We start from the raw sequence: 26,029 nt of genomic DNA, 5'->3' as shown, positions 1-26,029 counted from the left end.
GAGGATACGGATGAGGAATCCGATGAGGTCGACGTCTACAACAAAGAGACCTCCGCGTCGGAAACCTCTATATCTGGATCGGAGAGGGATGAGTTTGAGGCGGTAATGGAAAGATACAGATGGGGAGATGGATCGACGGCGGCTACTACAACACCGATGCCGCCAAACTCGGAATCGCTCCGGATCGCGTATCAACCTCCCGAAGATCGCCAAATGAGAGCTTTACCCCCGGCGAGTACCGAGTCTGTCATTGAGGGAACCTCAGATTCGTCCTCGGAGGAATCGTGACTCGGCCATAGGATGCTATAAGCGGGGGAAGTGCCGTGGAACGTCAGCCGGGGAATCGCTCCGTCGAATCAGGCTCGCCGGAGAGAAGAAAAGGGGTTTTTCAAGTCGTTTGTGTACTGATGAGAGGGGAAGTTAATGGTTATTTCTTAAAGTGTGTTTCATGGATACGTGTTTATGGATTTTATAAGTCTATTCAAGTTTCCATTTCATGACGACGTGATTCTGGTTCATCATTTTCTTTCACGACCCCCAAATATCTTAAATCGAATTATCACTGCCCAAAAGAAAATGTGAGTTATTAACTTATCACTCCACATTAGTACCCGTCCAAAACTTCTGATTCCAAGGAAAAGTTATATCTCCACCCCGTTTTTTTATTTCAGTAGAAAAGGGCAGTGATAAATCGACTCCCCAAATTTCTATCTCTCCTCTTTCTCTCTCTAACCTAGAGGAGAGAGAAAGACACATGGGGAGTCGATTTATCACTCCCCGTAGAAAATCATGAAAATGTTGAAAGGGGTGGAAATATCACCGTCCTTCAGAATACTATAAAATGATATCTTCACCACCTCTTCTCTTATTTGAGATTAGGGTTGAGAGAAAAAAGAGAGGAAAAGAGGAGATGAGGAAGAAAAAACGATGGTGGAGTTCTCTTCGGATGGTAAGAGTTTAATCGATTCTTGTATTCACCTTGATTTTTCCCCTTCTTGTAATCTAATTTGTTTGTAGCCCATTTTCAATCATTTTTTGTTTTTGTCCATTGTGTCATCTGATTCTTTCTTGATTATTCATGTGCGAGTGAATAATTATGTGTTTTATTTAGATTTGTTTTAGCCAACCCAAAAAAAATTATTCGTTTTGGAACTTGATAGCCTTCGGAATAAAATTTGCAACAAAATACATAAACATATTCTCATGATAATGATTTAAATCTCTTCAAAAAAGTAAAACCCTTTTGGCAGTTTGAATAACTTAACTCATGAGATTGGGGAAGAACCCAAGTTAGAAAAACAGATCACAAACGCAACAGCCAGCCAACCGCTAAATGCCTTTATTCCAAAGTCCCTAGCAAATCCCTTTTCACACACTAAAAAAGATAAATTGAACCAACCTTATTCAATATTTATCTAAAAGGACCTTCAATTTATGATGATATCCTACTAAATTGATCATAATCATATTATTTCCCTCTAAATTTTAAGAAGGAAACCCATCACATATAGTTTCATATCACATCTGTCTAGATTTGGACTTTAGCTTAGATGGTTTCACATCACACATCACACTTCCCACTTCACACTATTACCTTACGTCAGGGTTAATTACATGCAGATATGTTTCAATTACCGTCCAATACTTTTCATTGAAAGCAAGCTTACACGAGAGTAAATCCTATCTTCAACCCTTTGGTTTCTTCCTTACAGAAATCAAGAAAATGAAAAGAGGGTGGAAATATCACTTGCCTTTAATAATATAATATAAAGACGATTGGCCTTGCCGGCCATTTTTTATCCAATCGCAGCTCTTTTAAAATTCTTTCATTCATTCTAACTAGTTAATTGAAGCTCTAAAAAACGAGCCTGAGTAAAAGAGAGCTGGTAGAAGTAACTAAAACAAGAGATGAAAATATCATTGTCTTTTTCTTTTTGTTTTCTGGTGCTTATATGCAAATTCCAATTGACAGGATTAGCATGTTGAATGATCAGGTGATATAGGAAAAAGAGGTACGAGTCTATACTTCTTTGCTCTTTTATATGTAGATTGAGTAGATAGATTTCTTTGTTTCTTTAATAAAATCTTTAAACAAATGTTCATCAATACTAGTGCCAAAAATATTAGAGCTTCTTTGGATACATTGTGCATTAGTCTTGAAAAGATTATTTTAATTTGATCTTATTTGTAAATAATGACATTAATTAGGAGTTCATTATTAACTAGATATCGTGCATGCATTCTAAAAATCTTCTATTTCAATTTTCTAATTTTGAGATCAATTGGAGCTCTAATATTTAATGCTCTATAAACAATAAAAGGCAACCCATCTACCCGATTTTTGAAAGAGGGCTTGCCTGCAAAATCTACTTTTACTATCAACAGAAAAAGGCAATTACCTCAACCCTAGCCTAGCCCAAGGTAGCATTATCTCAATCCTAATCCAACCCATCTGAACCTCGGGTTGGGAAGGGTCAACCCTAACCCAACCTGCCTCTAAATTTCTCAACCCTAATGCAACCCATCTAACCCGATTTCTGAAATCTAGCGGGCGAAGAATGAAAAAAGTACAAACAAATAAGATTTTAAAAATCGGGTTGCCGATACCTTAGTCATAACCCAATTGGGTTGTCTTTTCCCAACCCAATCCAAGCCATAATTGGGTTGAACCTGTTGGATTCGGGTTGAGCACACCCAAGTTGCACCCGTAGTTACGCTTGAACCACATCTAATTCAAGACGGGAAATCTGAAACTTGATCGAACTACAACGAGTTTCCATCTATCCTCCCAAACTGTTTTCTAAGCTACTCGCTGTGGATGTAGTTTTTAATAATGTCACCAACAACCGGCAAGCTTTTAAAAATATTCAGTAGGTCTTAAGTAATCATTTTTGGAATCCAGTTTCCTATTTGCAAATAAGCTTATTTTAATCTAATCTTATTTACAATTGGGATACTGAGGCCTCCTAGGAAGCCATTAACTAGATCTTATTTGCAAATATTCATATTTAACTTCAAGACCATTTGCATATAACAATTACGCAAATAACTTTGATGAAGATCCAAGAGAGACCCTTTGACCATGATTGGCAACCATGATTTTTTTTTTCAATGGAATATTAGCTGACCAAGTGTTGAAAAGGGGGGCAAGGAGAGTAGGAGAAAGAGAGAATTGAGAGAGTATGAGTGAGGAGATGATGCAATTGGCTGAAAAATAAGGAAAACAAAAACTTGCTTTTGAGTTGAATTTCTTCCTTTTCCTCTTCCACACCCTCCTTGCCTCTCTCCCACCACTTGATAATCCAATATTCCATGGAAAAAACTTTCATTGCTGCCAAACATGGCCTTAGGGCCTCTATAGATGCTACCAAAATTTATTCATAATAACAACTAAGATGAAAAATGATGAATTTCTATTAATCTTGGACCATTACAATTCACTATAATCTGTCCTTAAGTAATGTCATTAAAAGATGAGCATAGATGGAAAACCTTATGAAAGATTATCCTAATCTAATACCTAATTGCTTAATTGCCTAATCTACAACATCTAACAACCTAGATCCAGTGGTCAGATTTTACTAGATTTAATATACTAACATAAGTTTCTTTAAGTTTAATCTTATTTCTAAACAGGACATTACGGCTTCTTTGGACCATTAATAGGGCATTGCTAAAACTATTATAAGCATTATTTGATTGTAAGACCACGCGCAGATAATTATTACCGGCATCTTAAGAGGTCCTTAATCATCCTAATTGTGGGAAGTACACACTAATCAGACACTTTTGGTTAGTATATCACAGTTTTTCAACATGATCTGGATAGTTTATCTATTTGAGTTTACCATGGATGACAATAGCCTAAAACTAAAAGTTACATGCATGGGATGGTCCTAGCCATCCAAGCAACCGCCTACAAAATGGCAGCTAACCAACATTCTAATTTCAAGTCAATCCAAATGGACACTTGCGTTGCAGAGGTTGGATTCAAATAATGATTCAAACTATCTCTTTCTTTATATATATAATGGATTCAAATAAGCTCCATGCTGTGCATCGCATGGATGGTCCCATTAGTGTGTGTGCGTGTGTGCGCGCGCATATATATATATTGGCGAGAGAGAGACGTAGTGGATAGGCAGTGGCAGATGATTAGAGCAGCATCGGAAGAAATAAGAAAAAGAGAGGAAGATGTCGGAAAGAGAGGAGGAATTGAAAAAAAGGATGGGAGCGTATGCGGACATCAGATGAAGGGACAGGGGGAAAAACGGAGGGGGTTGAGGAGGAGACGAAGGGCGAAAATGCATCTCAAGGTGCACGATTATCTTCGCAGCTGTGCGAGGATTGGACGGATTTACCTGACCTTGGATGTGACATGGATGCAGCCACCACCCTAATAGATGTATCGTCTCAGTACCCCGACTCACAACAAGAACGATTCGACACCACACACGGGGTGATTGTTATACCTTCGCAACAATTGTTCCAAATGGAGGTAACCAAGGAAGTGGCACCATCTACTGAACAAATTCCTCGTAGCCCTGACGGCGAAGTTGAGCTGAAAGTGAGGGGTCCAATGGATGAGATGGTGGATTCGAATTAGGGAGCATTGTAAGGGGTGTGAAGATGGATGGAATTAGTAGGAAACTTGGGAGAGCCAGAAAAGCCCCTACTTATCAGGAAAGACCCGGAAGAGGAGGCAAAAGGAAGGGAAGAAAGAGGGGGAGGACCCCAATATACCTAAACCACCCCCGAAGAAGAAAGGGGATGACGGGAAGTTCCCTAAGGAGAGGAGAACAGCTCTGATAGAGAGACTTCTAAAGCATGAAAAAAGTCAACTAGATGTGAATTATATTAGACCATGATTTAAGGTGATCAGAAACGAAAATTATTAACGAACAATTTAATACAATTTTGCAGTGATATTATCATGGAAAAGGATGATGTACACCTATTAGCCGAAGACCTGCAATACCTTTGGAATGTCAGAGAATACCTCAGTGGCACTGTCATTTTTTATCAATAAATTCTACATTAGCATAGGTAATAATCTACATCTCACATTTACTTCTCTTCCTTGAAGATCGTGGATATATATGGGAAGCACATACAGTCCTCCAACGAGGATGGGTTAGCAGATCTTAGGGGCGGAATTGTCTTCATTCCTTCGGTGGTACATGTAAGTGTAAGTTCTACCATCCCACATTTCAGTTTACATAAGATTATAGGGAACTATGACTGCAGTGGGGAGCGAAGTGACTGACTAGCAGAGGGTAGAAAAGTGGAAGACGGCGAAGGACGCTCTGCACGGTAGACTTATAGACCACCAGCTCGAAGCAGTGAAAATGGTACTATTACCATTTTGTGAAGACAGCCATTGGGTTCTTCTCATTGTCGATATGGTGAGCAAAATCTTCCACGAATGCAATTCGTGTAAAGGAATGGAGTTCCAGGAACGAGCAGGATTGACCGTATTTGGTTTAGTATCTTCATTGTTTTCCTAGTTATAAATCTATACGTATAACACTTATGTTTCCTAAACCTCTCCATGTTAACCACTTGCAGGTAGTGTTGTTGAAGGAGTACTTTAAGGAAAGGGGCTGTGATATAGACCATTTTCAATATGCTCAGATGGACAATTTCCCACAACAGGCCAATGAGTCAGTATATTTAAATGTTTCTTTTTCTAAGGTATGAATTTGATTCGCTTAATACAACCGTTGTTATGCAGGGTCGACTGTGGTTTGTTCGTGCTTAAAGCGATCGAACATCTATATGCAAATGATCCATTCACTTTCAGCAACTGTGACATTCCCGCTTATCGGCTGCAGCTGTGCGAAAGATTCTTGCGCGGAGAGTTCGGGGACTGTGGCGATTTTCTTAAGGGGGACATATGAGTGAAAAATGAAGAAGACCTCCACAGCTTGAGAGACTTATGGATGGATGAGGTAAATTTATTTGTAATTGTTGGGCGCATACGTATAGGACAGAAATCAGGCTGTAGAGACACAGAGGGAGGGTTTGTTTCTATCTCAGCATACTGAGAATTAAAATACCTCATGGTTTGCTTGGTAGTTCTTGTTATGTGCTTGTCCATTTTGAATGGTGTTATGTTTAGACTCTGGTTCATATTGTAGCACATCCTCAACCTTGTCTTTTTATTTAGTTTGCTTGGCAATATATCAGACCCTCTACTATTGAATTGTTATTTACATGATGGTGCATTCATGTTGCATTCATGTTTGCTTGCCTATAGTTGATGAACTACTATCAGAGAATGGTTGGCTCTATATGGTAACTCTCACTGCCACCAATCCTTCACAGTTCCTTCGCATGTTATTCTGGAGGAACAACAGTAATAGCTGAATGATAAAAAAAATTGAAGGAAAAGAATTCTGGATGGCTGCATTTTCTGTTCATGTGCATTCTGATTCATTTCAAAGCAATCTTTGTCCCTGATAGGAAATCAACAGATTGGGTCTACCCTGTATTGGTCAAATATGAAAAATGAAAAATCTTCATTTTGGGTGTGCAATCCTACTGCATTTTGGGTGCAATTTGTGTAAACTCAGCGAGTTTGTGTGCACTGTTTACACTTGACTTGCGCTAAAAAAGCGATTGGGTTCGACACTCAATCTGTCACCCACCCTGTTTGTTTTGGATTTTGATAACCTATTGGGAGTCTAGAGCTAATTATTGGACTCAAAATTAAATGTCAATTTGAGTTGAATAATCACTTTAGGGCTCTCAACAATTACTATGTCCCCCTGCTTTTTACATGAACTTTCGAAGCTCTGATGACAGTTAGTTCATAACTTCAGAATTTTGTGACCTAATTTCATGTAGCAGAACTAAAAACAAATTGAAGCATGGAGTCAGAATGCAGGAATCGACTTTCATCTACTCTTCATGTACTGTTCTGATCTTTCTTTTCGGGAAATTTACTCTGTTTGAAGACATCGAATATTTTGTTTTAGGATTTTTCCCTGCCAAATAGACTCAAACTCAATATAAACTAGGATTTGAGTACATTTTTTGAATTACAGTACACAAGAAAAGATAAATATATGCACACCACTAATTACAGTACACCAAAAAAGGGTTTCCAATGCATATATGCATCTCAACGAGTGGAGCCTCCAATGCATTGTCCCCGGAGTAATTACGTGAAAAAATGAGCTGCACAAGGTACACCTGACCTACAAACACCACCACGACACCGAATACGTATGGAATCAGGCAAGTTTGATACTACTTATTGACCTCTATAAATTACGTATCACGTACCTATTGAAAACGGGGGCAGAGGGCTAATGGTAGTTTCATCGGGCAGTTGTCTCTCCATGGGAGGTTCTCTGCAAGTCCTTTTGTTGTGGCCAGGTTTTCCACAGATCGTGCATTTGCGATGCACTCTACTCTGCAATTTGCGGTCAGTTCTTCTTGTACGCGGCCGTCCAGGTGGTCTTTTCGCTATTGGAGGTAATACAGTGTTGAGAGGTTCTGGAGGCACTTCTCATTGAGTGCGATCTACTGTAGGGTGGAGCACTTCAGAGTACGTTTCCTGATACATCTCTATACGATTTCTGGCAATAATCGTACTCATCAAAATCTATGATGGCAATGGCTGTCATGGCATGTCCGCACGGCAGCCCAAGCGTTTGGAACTCACGACATGTACAGGTTTGCAGCTGCAAGTCTACGACATCATGATGATCACGAGACCTTACTTCAAATTCGTGCACACCTATTCGATAAGCATCATATCTGCGACCCTGTTCCCTGGCCAGACCCAAACATTTTGTGCATAATGAGTGCACTTTGTTTGCCATTCATGGCCCATCGCTTGACGTTTCTGTATGTATTCAGAGCTTTTAAAACGAGTCAGCTCCACCGCAGCTGCAATCGGCAATTTGCTCGCATCCGTCAGCACTGCATTGTAACACTCCGATCTATTGGTGGTCAACACATCATATCTTTCCCCATTGAAGTAGAAACTAGCCCAGTTTTCCTTGGGAATAGCCGCTATCCAGTTTTGTTCATTTTCACTCCTCGCTTTAATTTTTTCCATTGTGTCTATGAAAACACTCTCTCAAAGCCCTAGCAGCTCTCCAGAACAATTTCTTAAGTAAAGAGCCTTTGAAGTCGGTGTACAAATTGGTGGCGGGGTGACGCATGCAGTAGCTATGGTTTGCAATAGGCATTACTTTAGGCACTGCTTGCATCAACCCCTTTTGTCGATCAGAGCATAGGGTGAATGCGCCTATCTCCTCCGGCAATACGTGCCGCTTCACCAAATAGAGGAACCAGCACCAGCTATCTTCGTTCTCAGTCTCGACAACTCCAAAAGCTAATGGAACTAATCCGTTGTTCTCGTCTACCCCAACTGCGATCAGTAAGATTCCAAGATACTTTCCATGTAGATGCGTCCCATCGACCAAAACTATCAATTTGAGTGTTCGCTGGAAAGAACGTATGCTGGAACCAAATGCCCAGAATAAGCGAGCAAATTTATCATTTCCCCTGGACGTAAATCTCGTTCGAAAAACACGCATGTAGGTGCCTGGGTTTGTTCTCATCATCTCAACTATCAGTGTAGGCAGCAAGCGGTATGAGTCCTCCACATTTTCACACTTTATTTCAAGGATGATGTTCTTTGGAAGGTGTGCTCTCTGGTAGGTCATGGTTATACCCCAGTGCGACTTGATGTACTGTCTTATGATCCTTGTCCCGACATCTTCTGGACAATCAAATAGGGGTAAGTATATCTCGGCAACCCATGGTGATGTAACTAGATGATTATCATTGCCCTTTAAGTGAGATGTACACATATGGTCGCTGACAAACTTCTTCACTAACATATAAGTCATACGGTTAATGCCTGATATACGCCACTTGCAACTTGGTTCCTTGCATACAACGACATACTTCTTGGGAGTTGACCATGACTTCTTGAACATGAATCACTGCCGAATTGCGTACTCCTTAATGGCCTTCTTGAACTGCTTCATATTTGGATACATAGCCCCAACAGTTAACTGATCGAACTCAAGATTATCTGCATCTACCTCATGAGCCCCAACATACATATCGTCTACTTTGATTGGCCGACTTGTGCTAGCAGGTAGAAATAGCCGACCATTGCCAGTAGGGGGAGCCACTTCTGTTGGCCTAAGGTTTTCACCAGAATCTTCGTCGTGATTTTGATTTCCATTATCATTTTCAAGATCATGGGCGGCCTCATCACCCTCCTCATCCTAAACCTCAGCCTCAGCCTCAGCCTCAGCCTCAGCCTCAGCCTCAGCATCATCCTCTGCAAGATCATCATCATTATCATCTTCAGTTCTAAATTCTTCCAAATCACAACCGAAGACACGAAAACTATCCTCGAAAACATTAATATGCTCCAACGGCACATCTGCATCCTTTCCGGGGACAATGATATCTTCGAAGATATGGTTCCCATACATATCGTCCGAGAAGTGTTCATTTAGGTCAACTCGAACCCTACACAGTTCAACAATATAAAATCAGGATAGTAGATTGAGTACTTGATTATAAGTAAAATTCTACAAGACATACCTTGCACTAAATTGTGCCGAGTCACCTCCTATGCTTGTATTACCCAGTTCTATTTCATAATCTCTTTGTAAGTCTACTTCAAAACGAGAGTCGGGAGTGACAGTTACTCGTTTCGGTGGATATCTTAGGTGTGGAATCGGTGGAACAGAAGTAGGAGGTATGCATGCATTATGAGAGGGATTTTGAGAGGGAATCGGTGGTACAGAAGTTGAAGGTATGGCCAGGTTATGAGAGGGATTTTGCGGTGAAAAGGAAGTAGAAGGTATGACATTGTTTGGGGGCAGCATAGAAGAATACGATGAATTTAGGCTATTGTCAATTTTTGTTATGTATAGCATCACAGAGTTGAAAGTATCTCTCTCAAGCACCCTAACCAACGTTTGGAAGATATCATCACTATCGACATCGATTAGATTGCTTATACATGGATCAACAACATATCAACATTTGATGGATAGTGACACCCGTCCTCCAATACTCCCAATTCGACTGTGGATTAGAGCCTCCAATTCTTTAAGATTTATTCGGGGACTTACCAATAAGAATTTCTTACTCCCACCAACAAATTCCCAATTAACTTCATCCTTCAGTATGCCATCATAGTGTAACAGTAGAGAAAGCATTGCGCGTGCCAGTTTACGAAGACCTGCAAAGGGCCGAGAAGATATCATAAGAACCACTACGTAAATGGGGCTTCTCAAGGCCATTAGAGGGGAGATCTACATGGTATTAGAGAAAGGATTATGGGCCCTCAAATGGGGTAGAAGAAGTCCCCATGGAGGGGCCATCAAATCCAGAAGATACTCCTCAAGTTCAAACTCAGGGGTTCTCAGGTACATAAATGGGGTTACTAGTACCTAAAGGGGGCTTCTCAAAGGCAATAGAGGGGAACTGTGCATGGTATTAGAGAAGGGATTATGGGCCCTCAAATGGGATAGAAGAAGTACCTTTGGATGGCTCTCAAATGGGATAGAAGAAGTACCTTTGGATGGCCCATCAAATTCAGAAGATGGTCCTCAAGTTCAAAGTCATGAGTTTTCAGGTACATAAATGGGGTTACTAGTACCTAAGGGGGGCTTCTCAAGGGCAATAGAGGGGAACTGTGCATGATATTAGAGAAGGGATTATGGGCCTTCAAATGGGATAGAAGAAGTACCTTTGGAGGGCCCATCAAATCCAGAAGATGGTCCTCATGTTCAAAGTCATGGGTTTTCAAGTACATAAATGGGGTTACTAGTACCTAAGGGGGGCTTCTCAAGGGCAATAGAGGGGAGCTGTGCATGGTATTAGAGAAGGGATTATGAGCCCTCAAATGGGGTAGAAGTACCCTTGGAGGGCCCATCAAATCCAGAAGATGGTCCTGAAGTTCAAACTCAGGGGTTTTCAGCTACATAAATGGGGTAAGTAGTACCTAAGGGAGGCTTCTCAAGGGCAATAGAGGGGAGATGTGCATGGTATTAGAGAAGGGATTATGGGCCCTCAAATGGGATAGAAGAAGTACCCTTGGAGGGCCCATCAAATCCAGAAGATGGTCCTCATGTTCAAAGTCATGGGTTTTCGGGTACATAAATGGGGTTACTAGTACCTAAGGGGGGCTTCTCAAGGGCAATAGGGGGAGCTGTGAATGGTATTAGAGAAGGGATTATGGGCCCTCAAATGGCGTAGAAGAAGTACCCTTGAAGGGCCCATCAAATCCAGAAGATGGTCCTCAAGTTCAAACTCAGGGGTTTTAGCTACATAAATGGGGTAACTAGTACCTAAAGGGGGCTTCTCAAGGGCAATAGAGGGAAGCTGTGATCAAATCCAGAAGATGGTCCTCAAGTTCAAACTCAGGGGTTTTCAGCTACATAAATGGGGTAACTAGTACATAAGGGGGGCCTTCTCAAGGGCAATAGAGGGGAGCTGTGCATGGTATTAGAGAAGAAATTATGGGCCCTCAAATGGGGTAGAATAAGTCACCATGGAGGGCCCATCAAATCGAGAAGATGGTCTTCAAGTTCACACAAAGGGGTTTTTAGTTACCTATGTGGGGTTACTAGTACCTAAAGAGGGTTTTGAAGGGCAATATAGGGGAGCTCTACAAGGTATTCAAGAAGGTATTATGGGCCCTTAAATGGGGTAGAAGAAGTTCCCATAGAGGGCAAACCAACTTCAAATCATGGTCATGAAGTTCACGCTCAGGGGGTTTTAGCTACCTATATTGGGTAACTAGTACCCAAAGGGGGTTGATGAAGTCCCTTAAAGTAGGGATTATTAGCCCACAATCAGGTTGTACGAGTAGGGATTTTCTTCCACCCTACTTTAAGGGACTTTCTTCCACCCTAATAAAATGGATTTTCTTCCACCCACAAAACATTACACAATCTCAAGTAGAAATACATCAAACCCTTCTATTCTTTATATGAAACCAATGAAAATGTAACAATCCACATGAAACCCATGAAAATAAGTATTACAGAGGAAACCCATGAAAATTTAATATTTTGAAGGATGACTCAACATCAAACCCAACATCACTACAAAGTCAATCCTATCTAATAACCTAAAACCTCATTTTCTTTAAATGACTTAACATCAAACCCAACATCAACTACACATGAAACCCATTTTATTTAAATGAATCAACATCAAACCTAACCGTTTATGTACTTCGCCGGCAAAAATGACGTTGCCGGAGGAGAGGAGGAAAACAAAACAGGGAAGAACGAAGAGAGAACAGGGAAGAGGGAAGAGGGAAAAGTAAATTTTCAAAGTCAAATCAGTTGTAAGCTTTTGTTTTTATGGCAGAGGGGCATTTTTGTCATGCCTGGCCTCGTTATCTGGGTTTTGACCCCCCTGTGTAATTTTCAACAAACCCTTCACCCCTGTGACATTATGTGAATTATTTGTCCCCCGTACGTCAAATTTTCTAGAAATTAAAATGTAGAGCAAAGAAATGATAGAGATCCATGACACATGCACATAGAAAATAGCGGCCATGATAAAGAGGAAGGCATGAAAAAGCCATGAGGAGAGATTCTTAGTGGCATGTTTGTTGTTCACTTTGGTAGAGATTGATGTTTCTTTCTTCAATGTCATGAGGAAGGCTAACGTTGTGACCATTGCAAATGATGGATGGAGTTCATGGGGCTTTATGGGAGCGGCAATTCTGTGGTGGGTTTCTCACAGAAATTGACTGAAAAAAGGGAACTGCAACCAATTTACACTAGAGAAAATAACTATCAACTAAAAACATGTTGCAAGAAAATTGCAGGAAAGGGAGAAGAAAGTGGAGAAAAATATAAGAATTCTAAAAAAAATATCACAGGAGTCTCTGCCCAGTTGATAGAAAACCGCAGCCCCTTTTTATTTCCACTTTTTTTCAGTTTTTAAGAAAAAATCATGGAAAACCCAAAATGTGGTTGTTGTCAGGTGGAAAATGACTACCACCGAGTTGGCTCGTCCCAGTTCCAATCCCACTCCCAGTTATCCTGGAGCTTCTAACATTATAAAGTCTCTTAGACAAACAAATAATAAGCACATGTTGATGATTTTAAAATAACGAAATTCTACAATAAGAAAATTCAGACATGAAAATGATAAACACAAGAGAGCCCCTTGTGGAGCTACATCTTTTCTAGGAGTCCGTATTTTCAACCAGTCATGTTCCTATGCAAAATGGAAAAATAAAATATAATAATTGAGTTTTTTTTTTGTTATTTTCTGAGTTTCACCTTTATTGATTGATTTCCAAATGGGCTCTGCAATGTGTGCATCTGGTTACTTATTATTGCTATTAATCATCTCTTTTATTAGTGCTGTCAATTGTTTCCTTTAGTCTATGTCACAAATATCTCCAATATTTTCAAACTATAGCGTTTTTATCGCGAGATTTTGATAAAACGACAAAATCCCGAACTAGTCCCGAGATTTTAAAATGTAGCGATATTTTCATTTTTATCATAAAATATCCCGATAATATCGCAATATTATTCCGGTATTTTTACGATATTTTTATTTTATATTTTTTTCTTAATTAAATTTAATATTTTTATATATTTTTTAAATAATTTTAATTTTAACGTTTATTTCCCGATATAAACCCGAAAAAATTAATAAAAATTAATATATCCCGAGATTTTCACTTGCCGAGAAATTCCCGAGACCGACATTTGTGGCATAGCCTTTAGTTTAGCATCCACTATTAGGTAAGTATATTTGTTTCCTTTAATTTTGCAAATGTTATTGAAATCAGACGTATCTATTTCTATCTAGGTAGATCCTCTCCTAAATGGTAAGTCATTATAAATAAAGTTGTAATCTCTCGGATTTTGGTTTATGAATGGAATGAGAAGGGTGTTTTAGGAGATTGTACCATCTCGAATAGGTCTTTATTCTTTCTTCTATCTTGTATTTATCTTTCACACGATTTTGATTCAAGGAGTCGTAACATCTTGTATCAGAGTTATCGCGAATGATGGTCATGGTACCCAAAACCAGCGAAGGGAGGTAGAGATTTGATCGCTCAAGGCTATGAAGCGCCCGGACGAATTCTTGAAGAGATTCAGTAGAAATTGGCGGTCTTGAATGCAACATGTCAAGGTTTAGCTGCATCGAAAACACAAGATGAAGTGGATGATGCCTTTGCAACACCGCATGTAAATCAAGATAACCTAGGCAACATTCGGACTTAACTACGTACCATCTACCTAGAATTCCCAAAATTTGATGGATCCAATCTAGCCGGTTGTGTCTTTAGGGCAACAATTTCAAAGAATCAATAAAATACCTGATGAGCAGCAAAGGGTAGATTTGGCATCGATCCTCCACCTTATTGGGGATGCGATACCATGGTTTGTTGGATGGAGAAGACCATGGGTGTAATGTCATGGTCACAATTCCCTCATTCTTTATGCTCGGTTTGGGCCGCCCGAAAGCGAGGAACCTAGAGGAATGCTATCAAAATTATGACAAGCGGGGTATGTGCGGGAATATCAATCTCAATTTGAGCGATTGGTTAACCGAACTGTACGATTACCCGAAGCATTCTTGATAGAATGTTTTGTTTCGGGTCTTCAAGACAATATGAGGGCCGGAGTCAAAATGTTTCAACCCACTACTCTTCAGCATGCTTCCCAGTTAGCTTCATTACATGAGGAATCAGTTCTAACTTGTTGTCAATACTCGCGAAACCAACTACCAAAACCGGCAATGTTTACTCCTATGTCTGTTGCCCCCGTGAAAGGACAATTACCAGCAAAAAAAAATAAAAAATTAACACTTGCTGATATGATCGAGAGGCGCAAGAAAGGGTTATGCTACAATTGCAACGAGAAGTATAGCCCACATCATCAATGTCGTGGACAATTGGCGATACTAGAAGGGTTTGGATTCGAGAACGACGAAGAAGAAATGGTAAAGTAAAAGGAGAAGAATTTTAGTCCTTAAGGACAAGGACTCTTGAGAGGGAGGGGATGTTATGTATCCCACATTATTATAGCTATTAATCATTTCCTTTATTAGCTATTAATTGTTTCCTTTAGTCTAGTATCCACTATTAGGTAAGCATATTTGCTTCCTGTAATTTTACAAATGTTATTGCAATCACACGTATCTATTTCTATCTTGATAGATTCTCTCCTAAATAGTAGGATTCGTTAGAAATAAAGTTGTAATCTCTCTGGTTTTGGATTATGAATGGAATGAGAAGGTTGTTTTAGGAGATTGGACCATCTCGATTAGGTCTTTATTCTTTCTTCTATCTTGTTTTTATCTTTCACACGATGTTGATTCAAGGGGCCGCAACATTAGCATGAAAAAAAGAGAAGAAATTTGGAAGGTCCTTCACTAAATCTCAGTTTTCGCAGACCTTAATCTCGAACCTTGAGGACAAGGTCGATTTCAAGGCAGGTGGAATTTTACGGGCCTAGATGGGTGCCGCCAGAGTGGAAAGATATAGATTAGGCGGGTAACGTAGATAAGGCCATTAGGATTGATTTGGAAACTAATTAATATTAGGTTAGTCTTTATTTAGTTATTTGTATTCTTATCATTACATATTTCTAGATCTTTCTACGCTTACGCTTATCTCTTAGTGCTCTATATAAGCACATGTTATTATTATTATTATTTTTTGAATGGCAAGCACATGTTATTGTTAATGGAAATCAATGAAGAAATTATCTTAGAATTTGGGTCTTTTTACACAAAGGAGGATTGATCCTTCCCTCGAAGTGGATCAAGAGGCTGATCTTCCCTCTAATATGATCAATCATGTTACATATCGATTCAGGCACATAACAATTGGTATCAGAGCAGTCAATCTTGTGCCACGGTTATGTCTTTAGAGATTTTGGATTCAATGCGTGAAGATATTTAGAAGATCAAAGCACTTGTTTTGGAATAGATGGAAGTGCATCGATGGTTTGTGGAAGTCTTGATCACAATCACAATGGCGTTCGAAAGGTCATGCACGATGAAAAAGAAACGACAAAATGGGAAAAGAGAAAAGAAAGAAGGAAAGAAAACAAAGCAATAGAAGAAAACAAAATATACAAAAATGAAAGGCATCAATAATGTTCGTAGACGGATAATTGTCATTCCTCTCAACTTGTCTAACATCTTCGAGAAGATTCTCATCAACGACCGTCTATGTGTCAAAATCTCAATGATTTAAAAAAAGCATGGGAAAAGAGCTTCGATGAACGACAAGATGAGATCAGTTTGAAAATGGAGGTAACCCGTATTTCCTCCAAGTTTTCTTTGTTAATCCTATATTCTTGTGTACCTCAAGTTTTTGGGAAAACTTGAGAAGAAAGACTTTGTATTTCTCCTTCATTAGTGGATTTCTTTTGGAGTTTGTCCCATGGTTTTTCCCTTCACATCGGACGGTTTTCTACATTAAATCTTGTGTTCTTGATTTGCCTGGTGGATTGGTATTTTTTGTGCTTTGTGGTTTCTTGTTCTTGGCTCTTTTCTTGATTTATAGATAGATGGGGTAAAGTTTATCCGCCGCGGTATATCCATGTTTTCCCCAACACTTTCTATGTTTATCATTAAGTGCTTTATATAAGCACATGTTATTGTTAATGGAAATCGATGAAGAAATTATATTAGAATTTGTGTCTTTTTGCACAAAGGATGACTGATCCTTCTCTCGAAGTGGATCAATACGCTGATCTTTCCTCTAGGAAGATCAATCACGTTATGAACCGGTTCGGATTCATAACATTATTATACCAGATTCATAACATTAAGAAATGAAAAAAAGGGGAGAGGATGAAAATCTCAAAAGAAGATAATGGTATTATTGTTACAGGAATGTCCACACATATGTATGGAGGGAGAGGCAGAAATACAAAAAAGGTGGATGGTATACCTGTTACTAGATTTCGCAGTTGCAGCAAAGAGTAAGAAGACGGAAAACCTGAGATGGAGAAAGCACGTGTTATGGTCCAACCCAGTTAGAATACCTGCTGGCTTTCACCCAATCTTCTGCAAAAATAAATAAATAAATGATATGGACTCCTCCTTCCTCTCTACCATAAGCCAACAGTGTAACCATGATTTTTTTTTTCTGTTCATCTGTTGATAGAACGAAACCCTACCATGTAATTGGAGTGTAAAATTGAGGGGAAAGATAATATTCAGAGAGGAATATTGATGGCAAAGGAACTTGCCCCTTAGGGGAGTTCGAATGGGACCTGTTGCTGAATTTAAGAGATTAAAGGCAAGTTTGTTGAATTTAAGAGATTTAGGGGCTATCTAATAGGAAGGGCTGCTGAATTTAAGAGATTAAGGGCGGGTTGGATTGGAAAAGATTGCAGCGTTTGGGAGATCGCAATAAATAGGAAGGGGAAAGGGTTGCACCGTTTGGAAGGTGTCTCTAAGAATAAAGAAGCAGCTTAACGGTTTGGAATGGGGCTTTACGACAAGGGTTATAAACGAATGGAAATGGAACCTTTTCCATGGAGAGATTTCAGGACCGTAGATCTAAGAATATGAAATGATTGGAAGGGGAAGAGACGTGTCCGTGCAATTAATAAGGTTTGCGTCCGTTTTAAAATGGAATCAACAACAATATGTAATACGAAAAGATATGTTTTGTTTTTGAAAAGTTGAGATGGCTGCCACATAAGATTGTGGCAGAAGGAGAGGCTGTCTACCTCAGCACAAAACGGTTATAATTCCATCTTTAATATAATAGATACTAGTGGGGCCAACTGTGCGATGCACACTTTGAAAGTTATTTAAGATCGAAATAAAATTGATAGTTGATTAAAGAATAAAAAGTTGGGTGGAGCAATGATATGAGTTTTACCATTGGGTAGCGACCGTGACAAGGACTCAGAATAAATCGGACCTATCAGAGATCATAAGGAAACATGACCATGGCGTAGGTGGATCCTATCCGAAAAGGATCATTGACACCCGTATGAGGAGGATTCTACTTAATGGGACATATGAGGAAGATTCTGCACCATCGTCTCTAAAGACCCCCGCTGCACGATATCTAATGTGCAGCCCAACCCAGGAAGTATCTATATGTTGTCATGGCCTAACCTCCTCAACTCACTATAAGAAAAAGGGATATTATCGGCGGATATTTTCCGGCGGTCCTAGTAACCGCCGGTAAAGGTCACATTTCACCGGTAGTCATGAAAAAACTGCCGGGATATTGTGATAACATCCGACCCAAAATTGCGATTCTGTCCACACTTTTCCCGACGGTCATGACCGCTGTAAAAAAGTTAATATTACCCGGTGCTCATAAGTGAAACCGCCGGTGTTTATCGTATCTTTTTCCCAGCACGAGCTGACCGTCGGCATATTACGAAAAACAAACCAAATCGATCTCGAGCCCATCTATTTCCCTTTTCCTTACTCCCCGTGCGCGCGCGAAACCCTATTTCCATTTTTTCCCTCCACCTCTCTCGCCGTTTTGGTAACTTCCATTTTTTCTCTCCGCCTCTCTCACCGTTTTGGTAAAAGAGATCGAGACTCTCCTCTCAACGATAGCAAAACTTCTTACTATTGCGTGCGAGAAACCTAGGTTTCGTAAGTCTTCCCATGCATCCTCAGTTTTCTTGTGAGAAGGAGGGTTTTTTTCCTCTGTATTTAGTTTGCTTGCAATAATCGTTTTTTGCATCTCTCTTTAGGGTTTTGCAGAGGGTGGGAAGGAGGTCTTGAAGAAGAGAAGGAGAATTTGTTTGGGATTTTGGAGATCGGAGAAGAAGAGAAGGGTCTGATCTCTCTCACCTCCCTTGCCCGGAGATACCAAGAGCTAGGTCATTTTCAACCCTAAAATACTTTTTTATTTCCTTTTTGCTTGTTCCTTTCTAACCTAGCTAAAATACCTATTTATTTATGTTTTTTTATCAGAATGTAAGTGATTTTTTTGGCAGTTTTCATCTATTTTTGGGGGTTTTGTAACGAATCTTAGTAGATTGGTTTTTGTGAGGAGAGATGACCCATCTCTCAACTGGAATGGGGTTAGGGTTGGATTCTTATGATTGCGTAATCATATAAGTTTTCTTTTAATCATATAATTTTTCTTTTAAAAAATCCAAATCGAGTTAGGGTTGGGTTTTTCGTAATGCTTATTGCTTAATCAGATAGTTGGTACATTAGTACTATTTGTAGAGAAGCAAATTGAGTGGCTTATTTTCTTGAGGTAATTCTCGTTCAATGGTCATTTGACTCATTGTATCTCCTAACAATGTTTCAAAACAATAGTTCAATTTTCATTGACTCATTGTAGAACTTAACATTGTTTTAGAATGAAAGCGCGTCTCTTTTTTAATGATACTGTTCTGAATACATTAGGAACCTTCAGTTGCTTTTAACTGTTATTGAATGTGGAATGTCAATTGGATTGAAAGTTCTCCATTTTTGGTCTTCTTGTTTTATTACACGCTTTTCTCTGTTATTAGATTTATTCTTATGGTTCATCGTGCCCCATTTTTTTAAAGTGGATCTGGTTTTTTTCCCTCAACACACCCAAAAAAATAATTCTGGGTTGTTGTGTTTTAGAAAAGTGACTGTGTCAATTATATGAATGGATTGCCAAGGGTTTCAGACTGCCACTATGCATTTAAACCTTATTTATACTTTGTCGATTCGCCTTCTGTAAATTCCAGAATTCCTGTGTAGTGCTTATTACCGATATTCTCAAATTTCAGGTTGCCACAGTTTGTGTTCACTCTCCATAAGTGAAGTTTTTATGGAGATAAAAATCTGAACATGTCTATATGACTTGCCTCAAATGTGTATGACTGGCAAATGTGCAAATGATAATGTGCTTATTGCCTAAATTCTCGAAGTTCACATTGTTACCTATATTTGATTCTTCCAGTCTTGATATATATATATATATATATATATATATATATATATATATATATATATATATATACTAGTAAAAAACCCCATGCGATGCACGGGCCGAGAAAGAACTATACGGACAACATCATAGGTTGATCCAAACCGTCCATGTGATGGAACACAAAATAAATAGGTTGTGCCCCAAAAATCATTTCCATAGGCAGATCCTAGCCCTCCAATCTATAGAGATTTCCATAATTTGTTGTTCCTCTTAAATCGGATGGTTAAGATCACCCTATAGATTTTTTATTAAAAAAGCATAAAGGAGGGGGGTAGGATTGAAATTATGTGGCTTTAATGGGTGCCTTTGTTAAAAAGCATAAAGGAGGGGTATGATTGAAAATATGTGGGTTGAATGGGTGCCTTTGTTAAAAAAGTCAAAAAAAGTGATGTGTAATTCTAATAAAATTTTGGGAGAAATTCAAATAATTCTCTTATTTCTCTTCTACTATATATATATATATATAGTAGTAAAAATCCCGTGCGATGCACGGGCTGACAAAGAACCGTACTGACCACATCATAGGTTGATCCAAACCGTCCATGTGATGGAGCACAACATAAATAGGTTGTGCCCCAAAAATCATTTCCATAGGCTGATCCTAGCCCTCCAATCTATAGAGGTTTACATAATATGTTGTTCTTCTTAAGTCGGATGGTTAAGATCACCCTATAGATCTTTTATTAAAAAAACATAAAGGAGGGGGGTAAGATTGAAATTATGTGGCTTTATAGGTTGATCCAAACCGTCAATGTGATGGAACACAACACCAATCGGTTATGCCCGTAAAATCATTTCCATAGGTTGATCGTAGCCCTCCAATCGATATAGGCTGATCCTACAATTGATAGAGGTTTCCATAATTGTTGTTCCTCTTTAGGTGCCCGGAATCCGTCAATATTTTACAAGTGTCCTGCATGAGTAAAAGAAGTAGTTCTTCCGTCATTATCATATGTCTTTACCTCTTCTTGGTAGTTTTTCTCCGTAATTGTCATAGACAGGTACCATGTGTTGGTACTTTTGTATGTAGATTACGATTTTACCCCCAAATAATTTCTCATAGAGTTATATATTAGATATAGCAAAGGGGTTAATGGTAAAAGAGTAATGATGGCGGCTATATTTCGGGTGAATTAAATGTCTATTTTACCCTCATAGATACCATGTACAGATATGTGGGAAGGGCAAAAAAGGGTAAAAATCATGCACACTGACGTGTTAAATGGACAATAATTCTCCAATTTCTCTTCTGCTATATAGTAATAGACTAGTAAAAGACCCCGTGCGATGCACAGGCCGACAAAGAATTGTACGGACCACATCATAGGTTGATCCAAACCGTCCATGTGATGGAACACAACATAAATAGGTTGTGCCCCAAAAATCATTTCTATAGGCTAATCCTAGCTCTCCAATCTATAGAGGTTTTCATAATTCCTCTTAAATCGGATGGTTAAGATCACCCTATAGATTTTTTTATTAAAAAAGCATAAAGAGGGGGTAAGATTGAAATTATGTGGCTTTAATGGGTGCCTTTGTTAAAAAGCATAAAGGAAGGGGTAGGATTGAAAATATGTGGGTTGAATGGGTGCCTTTGTTAAAAAAAAGTCAAAAAAAGTGATGTGTAATTCTCATAGAATTTTTAAAAAATTCTCTTCTTTTCTCTTCTGCCATACAGTATACTAGTAAAAAGATGCACGGGCCGACAAAGAACTGTACGGACCACGTCATTGGTTGATCCAAACCGTCCATGTGATGGAACACAACATAAATAGGTTGTGCCCCAAAAATCATTTCCATAGGCTGATCCTAGCCCTCCAATCTATAGAGGTTTCCATAATTCCTCTTAAATCGGATGGTTAAGATCACCCTATAGATTTTTTATTAAAAAACCATAAAGGAGGGGGGTAAGATTGAAATTATGTGGCTTAAATGGGTGCCTTTGTTAAAAAGCATAAAGGAGGGGGTAGGATTGAAAATATGTGAGTTGAACGAGTGCATTTGTTAAAAAAAGTCAAAAAATTTGATGTGTAATTCTAATAGAATTTTCAAAAAATTCAAAAAAATCTCTTCGTTTTTCTTCTGCTATATATATATATATATATATACTAGTAAAAAACCCGTGCGATCCACGGGCCGACAAAGAACTGTACAGACCACGTCATAGGTTGATCCAAACCGTCCATGTGATGGAACACAACATAAATAGTTTGTGCCCCAAAAATCATTTCCATAGGCTGATCCTAGCCCTCCAATCTATAGATGTTTCCATAATTCTCTTAAATCGGATGGTTAAGATCACCCTATAGAGTTTTTATTAAAAAACCGTAAAAGAGGGGGGTAAGATTGAAATTTTATGGCTTTAATGGGTGCCTTTGTTAAAAGCATAAAGGAGGGGGTAGGATTGAAAATATGTGAGTTGAATGGGTGCATTTGTTAAAAAAGTCAAAAAAAGTGATGTGTAATTCTCATATAATTTTCAAAAAAATCAAAAAATTCTCTTCTTTTCCATCCAGCTTATTATAGTTTATTAAAAAACCATAAAGGAGGGGGGTAAGATTGAAATTTTATGGCTTTAATGGGTGCCTTTGTTAAAAGCATAAAGGAGGGGGTAGGATTGAAAATATGTGAGTTGAATGGGTGCAGTTGTTAAAAAAAAGTCAAAAAAAGTGATGTGTAATTCTCATATAATTTTCAAAAAATCAAAAAATTCTCTTCTTTTCCATCCAGCTTATTATAGTAGATATATATATATATATATATATATATATATATATATATATATATATATATATCGGAAAAATGACCATACTCGGTTGAGTAGATAAGCTTATCTACTCGGTCGAGCTAAAAACAGTGGGGCCCACATTTTTTCGGTGATCCAAACCATTCATTTGAAAGGCCCTTACCTACATAGGGTGTCCACAAAAAATCAGATCCATAGGATCATCGTAACCCATCCAAATGTGGAGGGAAAAATGGACAGACACAATTTGTCCACAAATCTGCCCATTTTCCCCTCCACTGTTGGATGGGTTAGGATGATCCTATTGGGCTGATTTCTTGTGGACACCCTATCTAGGTATGGACCTTTCAAATGATTCGTTTGGATCACCCAAAAAATGTGGGCCCCAACTGTTTTTGGCCGACCGAGTAGATAAGCTTATCTACTCGACCGAGTACGCTCACTTTTCCCTATCTATATATATAAGTAAAGCGGAATCCTCTAAGCTGGGTGGGGTGGTGCCACGTGTCAGCCCCTCCTCTATCCCGCAATTTTAATAAGAAATTCAATATGCATTCAATTTTTATGGTCTTCCCTTATATCTCATAAATATCCACCTAGAATTTCGTATTCTATTGGTTCACAATTCGGGCGTTATCTCTTTCAATAAAGTCTCCTTAAATCCCGTATCTTTTGATTTTCCTAATTTGCATGCAAATCAGTTTCCAAAACGATTCATATTCAGATAACGATTCGGATCCTATAAAAAATCTTGCCCTATATATCTCACCATACTGCCCTATATATCTATATCCCGTAATTAACGATATGTCTTCGAATTCTAATATTGATTACGTCTCCAAACAAACCCAATTAACAACGTTTCCAATAATAAATGCATAAAATTGTCTTTGACTATATCCTAACGTTAGGAATACTTATCATCAAATCAAAGGCTTCCATCTTTTCAATGCCAAACGGCATAAACCATGGTTGCGTGTTCACTGACTGCTTTTTAAGAGTTGGTTTCACTGGCAACATCTTTACACACAACCCCCCTTCAACAGGTCAGTTGGCATCTTCATCTGTTTTTTTTTTTTTTTTTCGATTTGTTCTTTCACTGCTTTATTTGCCTTCTATTACATTTCTTTGTTTTGTTTCTCTCTTTCTATCTATTGGTGTGAAGTGGAACTGTCTAGGGATGTTGAAAGGAAAATGAATCTTTTCTGATATGCTTGAACTCAAGAATGATCCCTACCGCTTTATGTTTTTTTTCCACTGAATGCATTTGTAAAGCATTCATGTAAGCATGAAATCAATGGCATCCATTGTTTACATTTCCTTATTTTATAGTTAATGTATTGTTCACTGTTTGATGAAGAAAGGGAATTTTTGTACTCCTTTTATATATTTATTCATTTTTTTTAAAGTTTTGTAAAATCTACAAATTTGGCTGTTTCAGTTCATATAGCACTTTCGATTGTGTTTTGGCTTTTGGGTTATTTTTGTTTTATTCTTTTGTTTTTTGGTACTAAAACTTCAATTTTCTACTTTTAGATCTTCTCAAATTTTTGAGTACTCAATTCCCTTTTATCGTTCCACTGGAAGGCTTTATTATTTTTTTCAGGATGGCTACCTCATTATGATTATTCGCATTTTTTTATCTTCACAATGGTCACTTGGGTCGTGTGGGTGCTAAAATAAACTTTTAAGAGATTAAATTTTTTTTATGGTAGATAATTGGTATGTGTTCATAAATTTGCAAATTTCATAGTGGATAGTTGGTTTTGTGATTGATCAGAGTCCAAAAATAAGGAGGCATTCATTTTTTTTCCTTGAAATTCCAAGACCATCTTAAAACACTGGTGTTGAACAAAAATTTTAGAGAATTTCACATTTTGCAACTATTAGCTTTCCTGCATCTATATCCAATGGTTTTGGATGTAACTGGGATAGATAACTTTATCAGGTTTCTAATTAACAGATTTTATTAGGTTTCTAAGTATTAGATCTTACTTACCTCAATTATAGACTCTAATGCAACTCAAATGGATGACGTCTCACATTATCTTCAGTCTTGATTAGCAGTTGCTGATCGAGGGAGATGAAGAAAAGAGAGAAGGTCAGTATTCCACAAAACAAAATGAGTATTCAGATTGTAAGTTTGGGCCATTATATGGTTGTTTTGAGTATTTTTTCACTCTTCTATTGTTCGTTTCTTTAATCAAAATTTTTTTGTTGCCGGCACGGGTCTACAACTAGTATATATATATATATATATATATATATATATATATATATATATATATATCACTTTGTTAGGTGATCCAAAGCATTCATTTTAAAGGCCTTATGATAGATAGGGGGTGTACCAAAAATCAGCTCCATAGGATCATCCTAACCCCTTCATTTGTGGAGGACAAAAATGGGCAGATTTGTGTCTGTCCATTTTTGTCCTCCACAAATGGAGGGGTTAGGATGATCCTATGGAGCTGATTTTTGGTACACCCCCTATCCATGTAAGGGACTTGCAAATGAATGCTTTGGATCACCTAACAAAGTGGGCCCCCATGTGATTGTGGCGCTTAAGCTCACCATAAGTTTGGTGAGCTTAAGCGCACCAACAGTTTCCTCTATATATATATATATATATATGAGAGAACATTTCCTACACACTTGTGTAGGTAAGTTACCTACACACAACGCGATGCACAGGCGAGGAAAAAAACTTAATAGTTAAAAAATGATGCCCTAATACTGTTCTTTAAAAAAAAAAAAAGGAAAAAAAATGCATTGATTCTAATTATTTTAATAAGAAAGAATATTACAGAAGGAAGTTTTGATCTAAAGAGGTTAAAAGGAGGCCGCACCTTACCTTTTGTAAAAATATTGGACCGAAGGGATTACATGATAAAAAATCTTTAAATTTCTAAAAAAGATCGGCCTTTGCTGGAAGCCCTTATAACCCCGTATTTTTCTAAAAGTACTGTACAACCTGCACCATAGGAAGATCCAAACCGTCCATTTGATGGGCCACAATGTAAATAGGTTCTGCCAAAAAATTTATTTCCAAAGGATGATCATAGCCCTTAGATCTATAGTGGGAATGCATATTATGGAAACCTTTATAGATGGCAGGGTTGAAATCATCACAAGTAAATAATTTTTTGGTGACAATGTATTTACGCCCATTAAATGGACGGTTTGGATCATCCTATTGTTGAGGCTGTACAGTACTTTTAGAAAAATATAGGCCTGACCCTATAAAATATTTAAAACCTGGATTCAAGTTTTCACATTGATTTTGGAGCGTCAAATGATTTGTAATGACCTAAAAGCCAGATTTCCCATTTAAGGGT

At 38.3% G+C, this 26,029-nt stretch overlaps 1 protein-coding gene and 1 long non-coding RNA gene across 2 annotated transcripts; one reads left to right on the top strand and one right to left on the bottom strand.

Annotated features, from left to right (window-relative positions):
* The first annotated feature begins 869 nt into the window (after positions 1-869).
* Positions 870-6,125, top strand: LOC143862412 (uncharacterized). The gene is made up of 4 exons (XR_013240292.1): positions 870-949; positions 1,973-2,012; positions 5,569-5,663; positions 5,735-6,125. It is a non-coding gene; the product is annotated as an uncharacterized LOC143862412 (long non-coding RNA).
* Positions 6,126-8,057: 1,932 nt separating this feature from the next.
* LOC143869798 (uncharacterized) lies at positions 8,058-8,960 on the bottom strand. Its single transcript, XM_077376356.1, has one exon. The coding sequence runs from the start codon at positions 8,958-8,960 to the stop codon at positions 8,058-8,060; it is 903 nt and encodes a 300-aa protein (XP_077232471.1).
* Positions 8,961-26,029: the final 17,069 nt, after the last annotated feature.

Source organism: Tasmannia lanceolata, unplaced genomic scaffold (genome assembly GCF_043159265.1).
Source record: "Tasmannia lanceolata isolate RefF3 unplaced genomic scaffold, GAP_Taslan_0.1 ptg000003l, whole genome shotgun sequence".
Taxonomy (NCBI): Eukaryota; Viridiplantae; Streptophyta; class Magnoliopsida; order Canellales; family Winteraceae; genus Tasmannia; species Tasmannia lanceolata.
The sequence above is the reverse complement of the archived record's forward strand: the minus strand, read 5'-3'. Positions and strand labels throughout refer to the sequence as shown.

Bases quoted from the DNA above. Each gene is read 5' to 3' on its own strand.
- LOC143869798 (XM_077376356.1), bottom strand. From the start codon at position 8,960: ATGTTCAAGAAGTCATGGTCAACTCCCAAGAAGTATGTCGTTGTATGC.